At 34.8% G+C, this 17,663-nt stretch overlaps 1 protein-coding gene across 4 annotated transcripts in view; it reads right to left on the bottom strand.

Moving 5' to 3' along the window:
- Window positions 1-17,663, bottom strand: part of LOC125666730 (ecdysone receptor-like) — a 101,847-nt gene that overhangs the window by 14,756 nt on the left and 69,428 nt on the right. For 2 of the 4 annotated variants that reach the window (XM_056151883.1, XM_048899975.2), the window contains 2 exons: window positions 5,184-5,441; window positions 2,346-2,486 (listed from right to left, as the gene is read on the bottom strand). In XM_056151883.1, the coding sequence (XP_056007858.1) occupies window positions 2,346-2,486; window positions 5,184-5,441 (399 nt within the window). Of the gene's footprint in view, window positions 1-2,345; window positions 2,487-5,183; window positions 5,442-9,631; window positions 9,743-12,735; window positions 13,676-17,663 lie in introns of those variants that run through there. The other 2 variants (XM_048899976.2, XM_056151884.1) reach the window with 2 other exon arrangements.

The following is a 17,663-nucleotide window of genomic DNA, read 5'->3' as shown; positions in this document are numbered from 1 at the left end:
CCAATGAAGGTATGCATGTTTTGTTCATATGTCCTTGCCAAGTCTATTTGTGACACATTTATCAATCATAAACACCGGCTTGCGATCTGAACTGTACCTACCACCTCCTTCACCGTGCAGAGGCACGTAACTACTCATGTCATAAACTTTCTGAATAAATAAGTGTCCAACATAATTGTGATAATATAACAAAACATGAATGAAAAAAAAAAAAAGCTCATGTGCCACATCGCTTACCTGGACCCAGTTACACAAAGGTTATAGTTAACTGGTAATCAAATCTTACACATGTATAGTATGAACGGAATGTTAACTGTCAGTTAAACTTCACTAACTTTTGTGCAACTGAGTCCTGGCCTGAGCACTAAGAAGTTTGGCCTGCAGGATTTCCTTGAAATAACCTTATTATAAGTCGAAACTTTTAAGTCTGAGACTTTTCTCAAATTTTTTTTAAAGGAGAAAACCAAGTAAAGAATTGTCAGTCTATGCTACGTGTCAATTTATGGACTTTTTAATATATATTATAATATTGTCCATCTAAGCACTATATTTACTACAAACATTAAAATACAAAATGATCATGATTTGTACATTGTATATACTTGGATTTACGTTGTCAAGCAAACACTCCACATTTTTTTCATTTGTTTATAGCAACGTCCACAATTTTTATTTCAGTAAATCAAATCAGTGTCAACCTGTTCTGATGATGACCACCGCTTGGTCAAAACCGGTCAACCAATGAATTTCATCCTACAATCTCACTATGTGTTGGTGATCTGTTTTTATTCTGCGAGTTTATACTTTTGGATACAGACCGTATTGAACACCATGTGATATCCACTAATGAGAATCTGCCGCAATTCTAACCTCAAGGTGTTGGTCTCCAGTTTTCACTCTGTTTGTATTTACTCAAGTTGAAACATAGTTGAAAATGTGAAAAGTTAAAATTTTCCAAACAAATACTGATTAGAATATCTTACCCGAGCCAAAAGGTTCAGGTAAGCTAAAAATAGACACACAAGTCGATAAAAAAAATCTGATCACCTCCAGTAGATTTCCTGTCACTGAGTACACATTTATGTCTTTAGGATAATAATTTCATGGCAGATAAACAGGATTTGAATCTTAATTACTTTCCTTCAACCACTGAGCAAAACAAAAAACGAGGACAGATTATGTGTTAAAGTGCAGTGGATTCAGATTAAAAGAATTGATGACTGATAGCCTCCGTGATTTTCATTATAGAATGCATTAAACACTGTCATTGTAACACTTAATGGATGAGAGTTTTAAATGGAGCATAGAAAACATTGAATATCTGGTTTGTATATAAAAGTACATGATATACATATAAAGTAATTAAATCAAGCTCTTTACTTTGAGGATACGGCACGGATTATATCACAGTGTAGAGCCTTGGCTATATATATATCAACTTGTTATCATATTAAATTAATGAGAAACCAAATAACTAGACCTGTCCCACAGAACTAATTAACCCCTGGGTTAAAATTATATATTATTCATTCTGTGAAACTATCTCCTGTTCAACTCACAATAGAGCAGTGAATTTGTCTTGTAGTAGTAATTTAAGTCATTGTAACAAATGAGAATGTTTTTTCCCCTTTACAACTAGTGATGATATTCCAGATATTCTCTATAATCCCTGGGTACAAAAATACCTATGTCCATAAGTCCGAGACTAGTAAAAATCATGTCGGACTAGTAAACTCTCCATTGCACTAATCCGCAGGGACTAGGGGAAACCTGTATACCAATCTTTAATTCATTAAGATTTTAGCAAATTTGTTGTATCTCTTAAATGCTGAAGATGGTGACAACAAAATAAAGTATGGTTGTTTTTTTCTCCTGTAGATGTCAGAAACTGAATTGTTTGCAACTGTGAAGTGATGCTATTGAATAGAACGAGTCCTGTATCAAGATAAAGATCCCTCCCTGCTCAGAGGCCATAAATGTCAAGCATAGGTTTAAATTTTGCAGCCCTTCACTGGAAATGATGACATCATAATATAAGCGAAAAATTCTTGAGAGGGACGTTAAAAAATATACAACAAAAGTTTGCAACATCAAGTCATATATCAAGATTACTACTTCTATGGGCTGTCAGATGGGGTGTTAAAGGTGTCCCGTGTCAATGATCACAACCCCCTTGGCACGCACAAAACCTTTTCCTGATTTTTTTTGAAAAAGAGTAGGCTCACCGGGGGCTGTCAGGGAAACTCAAACACTCACAACCAAACATATTTCAATTAGTTAACCGCCGTAAAATGGTTGAAATATTGCCAAAGCGGCGTAAAACTGTAATTACTCAACCAACTTACACTCCTCCTTCATTCCAACTTCTCGACATCGTTTAAGGCGACACGACTGACATTTCCGTCGCATCCACATGTCCATTTCACAGTTTCCACCATATTTACAGTTGTATGTAGCACCTCGAGTAATACTGCGACGGAAGAAACCTGAAATAACGAACTACATTGCTGAACTTCAGTTCTAATAATAAATCATGTGATCACATTAATAGTGAGCGATGCTTGCATCGCGATGAGCTCACTCCAATGGTTACAAAATTGAGTCATGTGATTTACTTTTCATTAGCTGAAAAATGATGGGGACTACCCAAAATGCTTCCGGAAAAATGTTGCTGTCACTGCGGTATATTTAATTGACATCTGAATAGAAATTCCAGACAAGCTTTGTCAAACCTTCGTACGTTTTGTTGTGGATAATTTCTTCGTTTGAAAGAGAGAAAAATCGCAGCTAATGATGACGTCACAATACACTGTTTACATCAACAGCGTTATATTTCCCACGTTAAATGATGCCTATAGTCGTGTTGCTAAGGGTCTTCGCTCGTCTCAACGGTCGCACCGTAACACATATTATCTATAATGATCTCATTGTGCTTGTTTCAACAACTGATTCGAGAATCTTATTCAGCAAAAATGACTTAACTTACAAAATACTTCAAAATTGTAAAATACAGGCAAGATGAAGATTTTTAAAAGATGTTTCCCTGTAGTGTATATTCCTATGGAAAAAAAAAAAATTTCTATGTGGTCCCGCTCTATTCTCAAACAAACTTGAATCTGCACTACCTAAGGATGCTTGCATATCATTTTGACTAATCATCATTGGCCATGTTTTTGAGAAAAAGATCTCTTTAAAAGATTTTTCCTCTATATCCGCATGCAAAACTTTTGATTCTCTATTTCGGCCCCACTTTATCCCCAGGGGTAATATTTTTCAACAAAAATTGAATACTATACACTATATCGGGAAGCTTTCATTTGAATTTAAAATTTTCAGGTCCTGTGGTTGTTGAGAAGATTTCTAAATGACTCCAGGCTATTTTTGCCCTTTTCTTTATTATATCCCCTTTGGAGGGAATATGATTATTCATTTGAACAAATTTGATCAAATTTAGCTCATAAGTAGAAGATTTTTAAATGATGCTACAAAATTTACATAAAAAGGGTGTGGTACTCTATTTGAACAAACGTACAATCCTCTTTACCCAAGCATAGTTTGGAGCAAGTTCAGCTGAAATTAGCCTTGTGGTTTTGAAGAAGTCGAAAATGTTAAAGGTTTACAGACAGGTGGCAGACAAAACCTTACTGGAGCTTTCAGCTTAGGTGAAATAAAAACAAAAACAATTAGCTCCAAACACTTGTTAATAATTCAGATTGGGGAAGTTATAAATCCCTGAGAAATATTGGAGACCCGTTCTGAGGTTTTGGAATAATTGGGCTATGTCATAGACTAGAACATGGACACATAATAAACCAGTGCTATGTCTTGTCCTTGTAAGAGTTCACGAAATCTCAAAATAATTATAAATCCTACCAGAATATAAAGTAGGAAAATAGAAAAATATTTTGATGCCTGTAATTTATTTCACACAAACAGCTAGACGTGGTGCCTGCAGTTGTCTTTATAGTCTTTCAGACTGCAGGTAATGTGTAGGTGTGCAATATAAGGAACACAGGGCACTTTTATAAATGTGAATAGATAGGGAAATTTACTCATGAACTTATAATCATTCAAATTCATTAGATATGTTTTCATGTGATGCTGAAGATTGCTTTGTCAATGTCTGTATCAAGAGAATTATTAGGCCCCCAGCTTACAGCCGTCGGTCTTTATACAGAAACAGCTTGCAATATGACAAAGAAAAAAAGTAGGCTGAGGGTGTAATTGCACATTAAGTAGTCACAAAATAAATGTATATGGGATTTTAACGAGGTTTCATGAACTTAATTCCACCTAGTATATCACTATAATAAAAGTTCCGTGTGTACAGTCCAATATTGTACTTTACAATTTGCTTTCTTTTGACCCTGAATAGCCTTCATCACTATAATGTTTGTATTTCTAAAGCTTTACATTGAGAATATGATGGTTGCACTCAGTTATTTTAAAACTGTTAGTTGTTCTGCTATATATATATATCTTCTTACTAAAATTGCATAACTTTAAGTATGCGATACTCTTTTTAAAACTTAACTTCTGTGAAAATCTTGCAAAACAATTCTTCCTCGACATTTATGCAGCAAAAAAAAAACCAAAAACCAAAAACATTGCAGTCCAGCAAGGCATGCGAGCTTGTCTACCTCCGACTTAAGCAGGTGCTTGAAATCTAGCTTTCAGCATCATCACCCTCTTTTGTACATACAGCACAACAAAGATTTAACACAACTCGTTTTCATACAGATGGAATAATCTGATAGTTGACACATACACACAGTTGTTCATCCCCCCCCCCCCCCCCCCCCCCCCCCCCCCCCAAATTATCATTAGCCTCCGACTTGCATTAAAAAACCCTCATCAAGATTCCCCGATCACTTGTCCACTTCGTCTTTCTCTGTGAACCTGCATGGCCTCTTTGTGTCGTACACTGTTTAGTATTCTTTAACATACTATATGTAATCATGTACTGCATTTTGGTACATCGTGCACATCCTTTAAGAAGAAGGCGATTCCCTTTCTCTTCTCAATACTTAAATCACTACCTATTCATTCATATACCTTTTTTTCTACTACATGCTAACAAAAGCATTATCTAAAACAAAAAAAAACACTTTTACAGAAATTGTTTGCAGACCTAGCTAGGGTTAAACATCCATTAGTTTTAAAATTATTAGAATGAAACACACCTTTACACCCCTCACAACTGAGTGCATTATAATGATAGCCTGAGGCCCGGTCTCCACAAATTCGACACAATTCCTCCTCGATGCTCTTCCCGGGAACTCCGACCCCCTTCTTCTTTTTGTCGTTGATGGTACTGCTGACCATGCGGTCCGAGTGTCCATACTGATAGTCCCCCTCCCCAGGGATATATGGTCCGGAGGGGCTGAGGACCATGTTCTCTAGGGAGGTTTGAGTGTCCGGATGAGGATCGTCATGGAGTACTACAACAATACAAATAATAGCAATATAGCGTAGAATGACACAATACAAATAATAGCAATATAGCGTAGAATGACACAATACAAATAATAGCAATATAGCGAAGAATGACACAATACAAATAATAGCAATATAGCGTAGAATGACACAACAAATAATAGCAATATAGCGTAGAATGACACAATACAAATAATAGCAATATAGCATAGAATGACACAATATAAATAATAGCAATATAGCATAGAATGACACAATATAAATAATAGCAATATAGCATAGAATCACACAAGACAGGGGGTACTACAATACATTAAATTTACATCAATGGTTACATACACGGCATTAGAGACATCATTCTGTGAATCGTGTACACAACATTACGGATGTCTGTGTGTATGTGTATATACACATCATTATTAAGTTCTGTGTATCGTGTACATGATGACATTACGGACATCTGTGTGTATATACACATCATTAAGAAGATCTGTGCATTACGTAGAGTACCCACATGATGTCATTAAAATATAAGGGAGGGGGTCAATTGATTTATAGTTCATTGACCCCCCCTCTCCACATTTTGTAGAATGTACAGCTATATGAAATGTCCCTTTTAAATTTCAATCCATTTTCATAGTTTCTGATAAAAGCGTCAGAAGTTAGAAATTCAGAATACTACACAAAATGAAGTACTGCTTAATTGTACTTGGTCTATCAATCATATTAGCTTTATGTCTGTATATCACAGAGCAATAAGAAGATTTGATCATTGTTGCTCACCTACAGCTGACAATTACCTAGAAGTGTAAATGTAACAATCACGGTAACCATGGTTACTAGAACAAGGCGGCTTATGGATGCGTACCAAATAAATATACCGTGATCCCAACTAGCAAGTAATCCACCTCCTGGAGTCCAAGTGGGACATGGTGAAAAGAATGCCTTTCAGATGGATTTCTCGGGGGCAAAAGGTCATGGTCAAGGCAAGAATTACCTTATACCACTTTCGTTAACGATGTCTCACATTTTCGTAATAAAACTTCACCCACTGACAATAAATGAACTTTTAATTTGACACCAGACAGTCATGCATGTTATTTTTTTTCTAATTCCATAGCAAGAAGAGATTGTTTTATGTGATAATTAATTTATACATTCTATAATGACCCATTAGTTTAGTTTAAATCCATTAGTTTTGCTTATTAATAAGAAGAATCTATTCATCATATGAAGAAAAAAAAGCACACGGCAAGTTAATACGCCTTAGATAATTAAAATGCTCCCTCGTTAATACGTGACAGTTTTAATGACAAAAATCTTCATTCAAATTTGCAAGAATAAATTTATAAAACAATTCTGTTACGTCACTACACAGTACAAGAATTATACTGCATGTAATTTAAAATTCTAATTGATTGGATTAAAAAAAGACCTAATTTCCCTAGATAGTCATAAATTGTATAATCTGAGGCAAGTTAATAAACAGTTCATCCTTGCTTTTCAGGGGTTGACAAAACACAGTATCTAGTTAACATTTATGGAAAATAAGTTCAAAATAATTGCATGACAAAGCACCATGTCGCTCGATCCCTGAACACGTGTTTTGGGTACAATGAATATTATGACACGAATTGAAGCCAATTCTGTTGTCTTATTAATAAATATGTTATTCATTCACTTCATAAACTAGACGTAAGCAAATCCTCAATCAAACAAAATATATTACAGTTACATTATTATTCTGCTGTATATTCATGTAGCTATAAATTAAACTGTTCTTCATTCATGTAGCTAATTAACTGTTGTATAGCTAATTAACTGTTGTACATTCATGTATATGTAACTAACTAAACTGTTGTTTAATCATGTAGCTAATTAAACTGCTGTATATTCATGTCTAGGTGACTCAAAAATAACTCGAACTTCAAGGGACCTTACAACTTCTAGAGATCGAGAGTTTGAGAGATCGAAATTCGGAAATTGAAGGTCCAACCATATGGTAAAACCAGACATAGACAATAACTGTGAGATATACTGAGTAGTGATGAGAACCGGACACAGACAATAACTTGAGTTCTATATAATGAGTAGTGATGAGAACCGGACACAGACAATAACTGTGAGTTATAATGAGTAGTAGTGATGAGAACAGGACACAGACAATAACTGTGAGATGTACTGAGGAGTGATGAGAACCAGACACAGACAATAACTGTGAGATATATATACTGAGGAGTGATGAGAACCGGACACAGACAATAACTGTGAGATATATATACTGAGGAGTGATGAGAACCGGACACAGACAATAACTGTGAGATATATATACTGAGGAGTGATGAGAACCGGACACAGACAATAACTGTGAGATATATATACTGAGGAGTGATGAGAACCGGACACAGACAATAACTGTGAGATATATATACTGAGGAGTGATGAGAACCGGACACAGACAATAACTGTGAGTTATACTGAGTAGTAGTGATGAGAACCGGACACAGACAATAACTGAGATATACTGAGTAGTGTTGAGAACCGGACACAGACAATAACTGTGAGATATACCGAGTAGTGTTGAGAACCGGACACAGACAATAACTGTGAGTTCTATATAATGAGTAGTGATGAGAACCGGACACAGACAATAACTGTGAGATATATATACAGAGGAGTGATGAGAACCGGACACAAGACAATAACTGTGAGATATATATACAGAGGAGTGATGAGAACCGGACACATACAATAACTGTGAGATCTATATAATGAGTAGTAATAAGAACCGGACACAGACAATAACTGAGTTATACTAAGTAGTAGTGATGAGAACCGGACACAGACAATAACTGAGATATATATACAGAGGAGTGATGAGAACCGGACACATACAATAACTGAGATATATATACAGAGGAGTGATGAGAACCGGACACAGACAATAACTGTGAGATCTATATAATGAGGAGTGATGAGAACCGGACACAGACAATAACTGTGAGATCTATATAATGAGGAGTGATGAGAACCAGACACAGACAATAACTGTGAGATATATATACAGAGGAGGATGAGAACCGGACACAAGACAATAACTGTGAGGTATATATACAGAGGAGTGATGTGATGAGAACCAGACATAGACAATAACTGTGAGATATATATACAGAGGAGTGATGAGAACCGGACACATACAATAACTGTGAGATCTATATAATGAGTAGTGATAAGAACCGGACACAGACAATAACTGAGTTATACTGAAGATTAGTAATGAGCTTTGCAGTCTCTAAATGTTCTGAAAGGCAAGAGATACAATTACAGAATAGTTGTCCATACAATGATGATTTTGGTAAGAACACATACAACAATCTAAGTGTTGGTGGGTGATGAGTTTACAATACACATACAACAATCTAAATGTTAGTGGGTGATGAGTTTACTATACACATACAACAATCTAAATGTTAGTGGGTGATGAGTTTACTATACACACATACAATAATCTAAGTGTTGGTGGGTGATGAGTTTACTATACACATACAATAATCTAAATGTTAGTGGGTGATGAGTTTACAATACACATACAATAATCTAAATGTTGGTGGGTGATGAGTTTACTATACACATACAATAATCTAAGTGTTGGTGGGAGCATCCTATGAACAAGATCAGTTATAGACATCTCTTCTTACAGATCAATGGTTATCAGGGATACCTGCTGGGAGAACACATTTCAATACTCTCAGAAATGTTCATTTGCAATGCAAATAACATTTCATCCATTTGTACATTATATCCATCCAAATCTTTATCAAATTTAAAAAGAGCAAGCAAAATAAGCATCTTCATAAATCCTCTTTCTGTATGATACTCTAAATCAGTTTCACAAGCTCCAGTTTTCTATTTCTGTACCTTTTTAACTATATACCCAGGAATCTAAACCAGTAGTTCTAACCACTAAAACACATTTCAGCTTAAATGTTTGTAGTTGTGCAGTCTCAGTCTAATTTGCATGATATAGGAGTGTCTTTATCTAACTGTTTAGCACTGGAGCTGAATAATTTTTTCAAAACTGTGGCAATTTTAAGTCATAAATTAATCAGGAATACATGCTCGTAGGTATGCCATGCTCTCTATACTGTTGGTCATTTTTGAGTGCAGTCGCTTTATAATGCTTAATGATATATACCCTGACAATACAATAGCCACTGTGTTTCTGTGAAGACTACGCACTCTGATGTCCAGAATTGTGTTTTGTTTTAGTTCTCTCTCTCTCTTTCTCTGTATGTTGTCTCATTAATTTGATACCTATAATATAAACTCAAGATTCAAAACAACCCTATCTGTTAGAATCAATTGTAACCATGGTAATGAAAAGAATCCCCATCACTTAGATTTGCAATCTATGTCGTCACCATGTGATATGTTGAAAACCATGTTGACCTGTGTGATTCTTGGTCCTATTCATAACAATCATGCAGAATAGAATATTACTGATATTAAAACTCGAAACATTTCAATGAAACAAAATTACTCCCTAACAACCCATCATCTTAGTAATGTAATGCCACTAGCTGTTTTTTCAAACTTGAAAGACTTTAATTAATAACAGCTATTGTGGGCAAGCACCAGGCATCAGAAGAAAAATCACAGGATTGAAGGTTATGACCTTAACACTGAAGGTCCACGATCATTGTAGGCATTTGCACAATAAAGACCCCCCCCCCCCCCACCCCCCCCAGGCACCATGTGCAGGCCAAAATTTGTGACACTTCCCCTAAAGCTTAAGTAACAATTAAGTCTCGATATGAAAGAGCAATTCTAAAATGGAACACACAAAGATTGTTTCATTAGCCAATTTGACTTTATTCTCTATTGCATTAAAATTTTCTTTAGGACAACAAGGTACTGAGTGTCACAGAACTGCAGTCATGATGGTCGATGACTATGAGAGTTTTCTCGTCTTCTTTCCATTCTTTTGTTTTTGACTCTTATTTACAAAAACATGAGGTAAATTCAACTATTTGTTTGAACAAAACTTTTTGCCTTTATGTATTTGTAGTTGGTTTAAAAGCTGGAACGCCTATTGCACAACAATCAACAATTAATTTAAATTGTATCATCAATGTCTTATGTTGTCACAGATATTGGAATGGAGTCGTTGCGGTGGAAATTAAAGAGACCATGTATGCAAAGTGGCCAAGGGATGTCAATATATCTGTGTGACCATTAGGGATACCCACATCTGTGTGACCATTAGGGATAGCCATATATCTGTGTGACCATTAGGAATACCCACATCTGTGTGACCAATAGGGATAGCCACATATCTGTGTGACCATTAGGAATAGCCACATATCTGTGTGACCATTAGGAATAGCCACATCTGTGTGACCATTAGGGATACCCACATCTGTGTGACCATTAGGGATAGCCATATATCTGTGTGACCATTAGGAATACCCACATCTGTGTGACCAATAGGGATAGCCACATATCTGTGTGACCATTAGGGATAGCCACATATCTGTGTGACCATTAGGAATAGCCACATCTGTGTGACCATTAGGGATAGCCACATGTGTGACCATTATGGGAACTACACATCTGAGTGACCATTAGGGATAGTCACATATCTGTGTGACCAATAAGGATAGCCACATCTGTGTGACCATTAGGGATAGTCACATATCTGTGTGACCATTAGTGATAGCCACATGTGTGACCATTAGGGGAACTACACATCTGAGTGACCATTAGGGATAGTCACATATCTGTGTGACCAAAAAGGATAGCCACATCTGTGTGACCATTAGGGATAGCCACATATCTGTGTGACCACTAGGGAAACTACATATCTTAGTGACCATTAAGGATAGCCACATCTGTGTGGCCATTAGGGATAGCCATATCTGAGTGACCACTAGGGAAACCTACATATCTGAGTGACCATTAGGGATATCCACATATCTGAGTGACCATTAGGGATAGCCACATCTGTGTGACCATTAGGGATAGCCATATCTGAGTGACCATTAGGGAAACCTACATATCTGTGTGACCACTAGGGATTATATATAGCCATCTGAGTGACCATTATGGATATCCACATATCTGAGTGACCATTATGGATATCCACATATTTGAGTGACCATTAGGGAAACCTACATATCTGAGTGACCATTAGGGAAACCTACATATCTGTGTGACTATTAGGGATACCCACATAATCTGAGTGACCATTTGGGAAACAACATATAGGATATATTAAATAGATCTATAAACTTGTAAAATCTCTGATGTTCAAAAGTTGAGATATATTATTCCTTTCTGTATAACTATTATAGGTACCAAATTTTCACCTACTTTATAGACAAATGAGAATTGAATGACAAAATTAAAATATTATTATGGTAATTTAAAATGTATTCATTTTACTTCTATAAACATAGAAACGCCAGAGTCCATTTTCATCATTTCTGTAAAATGTTAGTTTGTAGCAATTATGAGAAAGGTTTTAAAATGTAATAGTAGAAAATGTAACAGTAGAAAATGTAATAGTAGAAAATGTAATAGTAGCTAGTATAGTTAAAAGGTAATATCAGAAAAGCTAGTTAAGTTAAAAAGCGTCATGGATGAATATTGTGGGCCATTAGACACCAACTTCCAATTTTAAATCTATAATGTTTTGATTTCACAATTTACAGAATTTAGGATCTTTAAGGACTTATACATCTGTTGAACTTCAGCATATACATATATTACACAGGTCTGAAACTAATTGACTTAATATTGTTAATTATAGACCCTGTATGTGTGTCCATGCAATGCCTCTAAATATTTCATTGACCATTTTCCCAAATCAATCAAGACCTACGTAATTATATATCAAAAACCATTTTCTCGCAGGTTCATAGAATACAAAAGATATATGCACACATTACAATACAAGAATTAAGATTTATAACTATGACTCCTCAAACCTTTTGTAACAGATATAAGGTGTATTGTAGAACAATAGGAATTCCTCCTCAAATCTTTCGTAACAGATATAAGAGGTGTATTGTAGAACAATATGAGTTCCTCCTCAAACCTTTCGTAACAGATATGAGGTGTATTGTAGAATAATAGGAATTCTTCCTCAAAACTTTCGTAACAGATATGAGGTGTATATGTAAAACAATATGAATTCCTCCTGAAAACTTTCGTAACAGATATGAGGTGTGTATATGTAAAACAATATGAATTCCTCCTCAAAACTTTTGTACAGAAGGAGGCATCTGTCGGAGTTACCTTTGGAAGGATTTCTCTCCAGGTCTGAGTCAGATTCCGCATTGAACCATACCATTCCTTAGCAGAGAAAATTCTGGCTAATCATTATGCAGTATCAGTTCTTGCACACATTACATCCCACAAATTGTTATCTGATTCACAACTGTTAGTGGTTGTGTAAAGAATCCCATCAAGTTCACATTCCATAGTAACACAATATCCAATTTTTCATAAGCAAGTCAGCAGAAAGCAAAAACGGTGAATTAATTTAATAAATAAAAACAAAATTCCTCTGACATCTAATCCTCACAGATAGATGGTGAACATGGAATGGTTGACGAAATCAATGAAATATCCCACGACAGAGAGAAAACCATTACTTTAATTAAGCAGGAGTAAATCCAACTGTCACTTCAACTTAGTGACCCCAACCTGCACATGCAGTCAGTCAGAAGGCTCTGTATAAACAATCAACACTGAACATGTACAATATGCCCCATTAAAGACTGCCTCTATGAATGGTAGCAGTTACACTCCAATGACTTTCAGCCTTTCACATAAATCATTACGATATGTTGTTTTATAATCTTCATGGCTGTTTTAAAAGTTTATAGGAAGGACAACATGCAGCACCTAAATCCCCTCTCTGACCTAGATTTCCTTTCACCCTTGTCACTGATCTGCCATATATTGATCTGTCAGAAAACAATTGATCACTGGACACAACAAATGACAATCCACTCCATATCAAAACAGGCTCACGTAAAACGTACTGTACTGAACGTGTAAAGGAGAGATGTGTGGGTATGATGAATCAATTCCTGGTTCACTAACTGACCGAGCAGCGGTAGGTGACCGCTAGTTATAACATGTCTCTATATTGAACAGATATGCATGTTTAACACATTGCACTTTATGTGGCCTGCTTCTCTGGTGTGAAGGCCAGGTCAATGTAGGATATAAATAGATCTGTAGGAGGAAGCATGGGGCACAAGATGGGGTTCCCCTTGGGGAGGGCAGAGTAACAAATGGGTGTTAGAGGGGTGGATGTATGGGTAAACACTAGAAATTATCATAATGCATGTAGAGTCACTCAAAAAAGATTATAATTTTATAGCAAATAGGAATGACACAAATGCTAATTATATAAACTAGGTTTAAAGAAGGTCCATTAGACACATACAATTCTATACCTGTACCAGAATAATTTTTAAAGCTCAAAATTGAATCTATTATACACACATTTAAACAAAATGTGTGTATTGCAACCCCATGCATTATTGGTTTGAGTTAAATCTGTAAGCGCTAGTGCTAGCACTTGAAGTGCAGGGGAAGGATAGGACAATCTGCTTACATTTATATACAGAAGTTAAGATTTCATATTACATTTTGCAAAGGACTCTGGGGGTGACAAAATAGACATTTCACTCCTTTGAAATTTAAAGTTTATAAACTTTATTATTTTATACATAAGTTAATTAACTAATAATGACTATGAAACATTTAAAAAGTCATCAAATAAAAAAATTAATGACCCCAATGCATGCTTAATTTCTAGTTATTTCAAGAATGAATTTGAATATATAATGGCTTAATTTGCATGTTATTGGTTTAAAACATTATCTGGTGCAGATTGCACTTAAAATTGCTGTCAAATTAAATTCCCTCCTTATAAAGGCTATAATTCATGGCTTTTAATCATACTTTTAAGATGACTTTTTAAATCAAAAACACTATTCATGAATGATGTACATCATAATGACGTATGTAGCAAGTTAATTGAAAAATAAAAATATTTCCCTCAGCCAATCAAATTGCATCTTACAAACAAAATAAATTAATCATCCTTGATAAGAATTCACTATACATATACATAATATTTACATTTCCATTGTGTTTGTCTTTGATATCTTTACAAATTGTAATGATAAGCCATTTCCTCAATATGAATGAACATTGTGAACGAATCTCGATTGATAACATAAATATAGTACGTCTATTTTATCATGGCCGGGAATTCCAACAAGAGTGAAAGTAGAATGTATATAAATAGTAACACACTTCTTGAAGTATACCAGCAAGAAGCGTCGCAGTTCATATTCTTGTGGATTTTCAAAATTAAATTTATTTCCGAAATATATCGTCAGTTTGGACCAAATGCATAAACTGGGACTCGGATGAAATATAAGTCTTCTGTCCTATACCTGACCCCCCTCCCCCCAATTTTAGCTTCATAGAAAGTATTTTATAAGCAGCAATAACACATTTTTCACTTAAATTGATCAGCAAATCTCAATTCTGTTCTCAAGCACCTATACATGTATCCGCGTCGAATGAATTTCAATCCAACACAGTACAGAAGAGGACAGATTCATACTGATTTCAACAATTGTAAATCCGAACCCAAATGATATATATTTGCCTATATTCCTGGTGGCCGATAACAATTAGAAATGTACATATATTAAGTATTTAATGCTGATTGGATTAGATCACATTTGATCAATTATGCACCATCTGATGAAATACATAAAGAAGTCTTCGTGACCTTGACATTGACCTGCAACTCAGTGAAAATGTTTACCAATGACTATAACTTTAAAGGGACTGGTTCACGTTTTTCGAAAGAACTATTTTTCATTTTTGATGTTAAAAATTAAAAATATAACTCATTTAAAGTTGACAACCAAAATTTGGACCATCTGAATGCAAGGATACAAGCAATATTTTAGCTTTGATTCTGTGTTATGCAAACAAAAACTCGAGTCTTTTTATGTAAACAAACAAAATAATGAAACGTTAATTTTGTAATTTAAAGCATCTTCATTTTGTACAATTACATATTTTAACTTTTAAATGACACATTTTACCTAAAGTATACTTGAAATGGGATATATATAATAAACTTGGATCAATATCCAATTACTTTAAAACTTCGAAAACAATAACACACCTCAATCTTTGTTTTCAAAACAAATAATAAACTCTTTATAATGAGTTTCTGTCATGAATAACATTAATTTTATTGTGAAACCTTCTAAACATATTAGACTGTAGATTTTGATAATTTAAAGTTAAAACAGAATTTGGAGGAAAATCGTGAATCAGTCCCTTTAATAAGCTATATGTTAGAGAGATAAGATTTTGATATTCAAAAGTGTGTCCAGGTGCTTAATCAATCTCACGCTTTTCCCAATGGTACAATTGTAAGATGAACATAAGTGAAGAATCGAAACCTACAGGAGGGTGCATAATAACTCGGAACAAATTTCTGCGATTTAGTACCAGCAGACTTTTTTATTTTGCATATTCACTTTTGAATCATATATGCATGACACAATATATATGGATTTCATTCATAAAAAAATGTAAAAAAATTTTTTTTATTAAATTTGCTGTGATGGGTTATTGAATGACAATGGTGTACTTTAGAATTTAATTATCTGCATATCATTTTCCAGTACATGTATATGAAAAATTACAAAGATGTTCGAAGTTTAGTCGTTTTCTTTTTGTGTCATCAGCTATCAATCACTTAAAGCCACCTGCTCAATAACTATCAACAGCCCCCAGGACAATTAACCACCTTGACACAAATAACTTGTTTATTAATTATTTAAAACAGTACCATTCAGCCTTGAAAATTGGATGTGTTTTTTTTTTGTTTTTCTTTTTTACGAAAAGAAAGTATGTACTTCACTATTAACGGCTGTAAAGTTTGCAGGCGTATGTCAGACAGTTTACATTAAAAAGACAACAATTTGCCAATTAAGTTAATCAACATTGAACACGTTTTGTAACGAGACAATGGCTATATGTCAAAAATAAATGAATGAATTCTAACGGCATCTAATAATTTAACAGATAAATGTAACCTTAATACTTAATTATTCAATTTTTTTTTTTTAACAAATCAGGTTAATAAGCGTGGAATCATGACCCTGCAGATTATTTCAAAGCAAAAACACAACAGTATAATACACAGAATTACAGCCTTGATCCCTCCTCCCACTAATTCCTAGCTGCAATGTCCCACTAATTCCTAGCTGCAATGTCCCACTAATTCCTAGCTGCAATGTCCCACCTGTATGCATGCACCCCCTCCCAATAATGTCAATTTAGATCTGGGCCTCAACTGGCAGTAGCAAAATCAATTTCGTTCTAATCATGTAGGAAGCTAATAAAATTTTGACAGGAGTTATTCCTCTTTGAATGCAGTATGGATAGAGAATTCTAAAGCAGCAATACCTATAAAATCTACTGGCTTCATAGTCTATACAGTTGCTCTACTTCAGCAAGGAAACTTCCCCAAATATTACACAGTAATTAAGTTCAAACAATTTCATAGAAAACAAAAATCTAACTTTATTTTAGCAAATTCTTATCTTTTTTTTTTAAGGACTAACACCAGACAGAATGACATTTGTTTTATATTACTCATTACTTCCTAATATGTTGTATGCATGTTATTCCTGCCATTTATTCAAGAACTGCTGATGTAAAACCTGCTCACAAATACGAGAAAGGGTTTCTAAAAATCACACTAGTATTTCTCGTGCCTGAATGAAATAGCCCGTATGTGTACACTTTTGTAGACAAATCAATTTCAGCTTGACGTTTCTTACAATAGCTCAAAAGCTACATGTCTCAAACACCTGAACATGTTTTACTTCATCAAAGATCCAAGGGGGGGGGGGGGGGGAGGGGGAGAGAGAGAGAGAGAGAGAGAGAATTGAATTGTATTTCGTTTTCAGTATGTCTTTTTAAATTGCCACCTTGCAACTTAAATCTTGAACTACACATTTAACTGAAGGGTTAAGCAACATGACTAAGGTCAAGGTCAAGGTCAAACTTCCCACATTATGGAATGATAGTCTATGAAATAAATGTGTATTTCCCAGTAAAGTTTTCCCCTTAACAAATGGTTTATTCATATTTTAAAATTTACA

Source organism: Ostrea edulis, chromosome 10 (genome assembly GCF_947568905.1).
Source record: "Ostrea edulis chromosome 10, xbOstEdul1.1, whole genome shotgun sequence".
Taxonomy (NCBI): Eukaryota; Metazoa; Mollusca; class Bivalvia; order Ostreida; family Ostreidae; genus Ostrea; species Ostrea edulis.
This window is presented reverse-complemented; position numbering and strand designations above follow the sequence as displayed.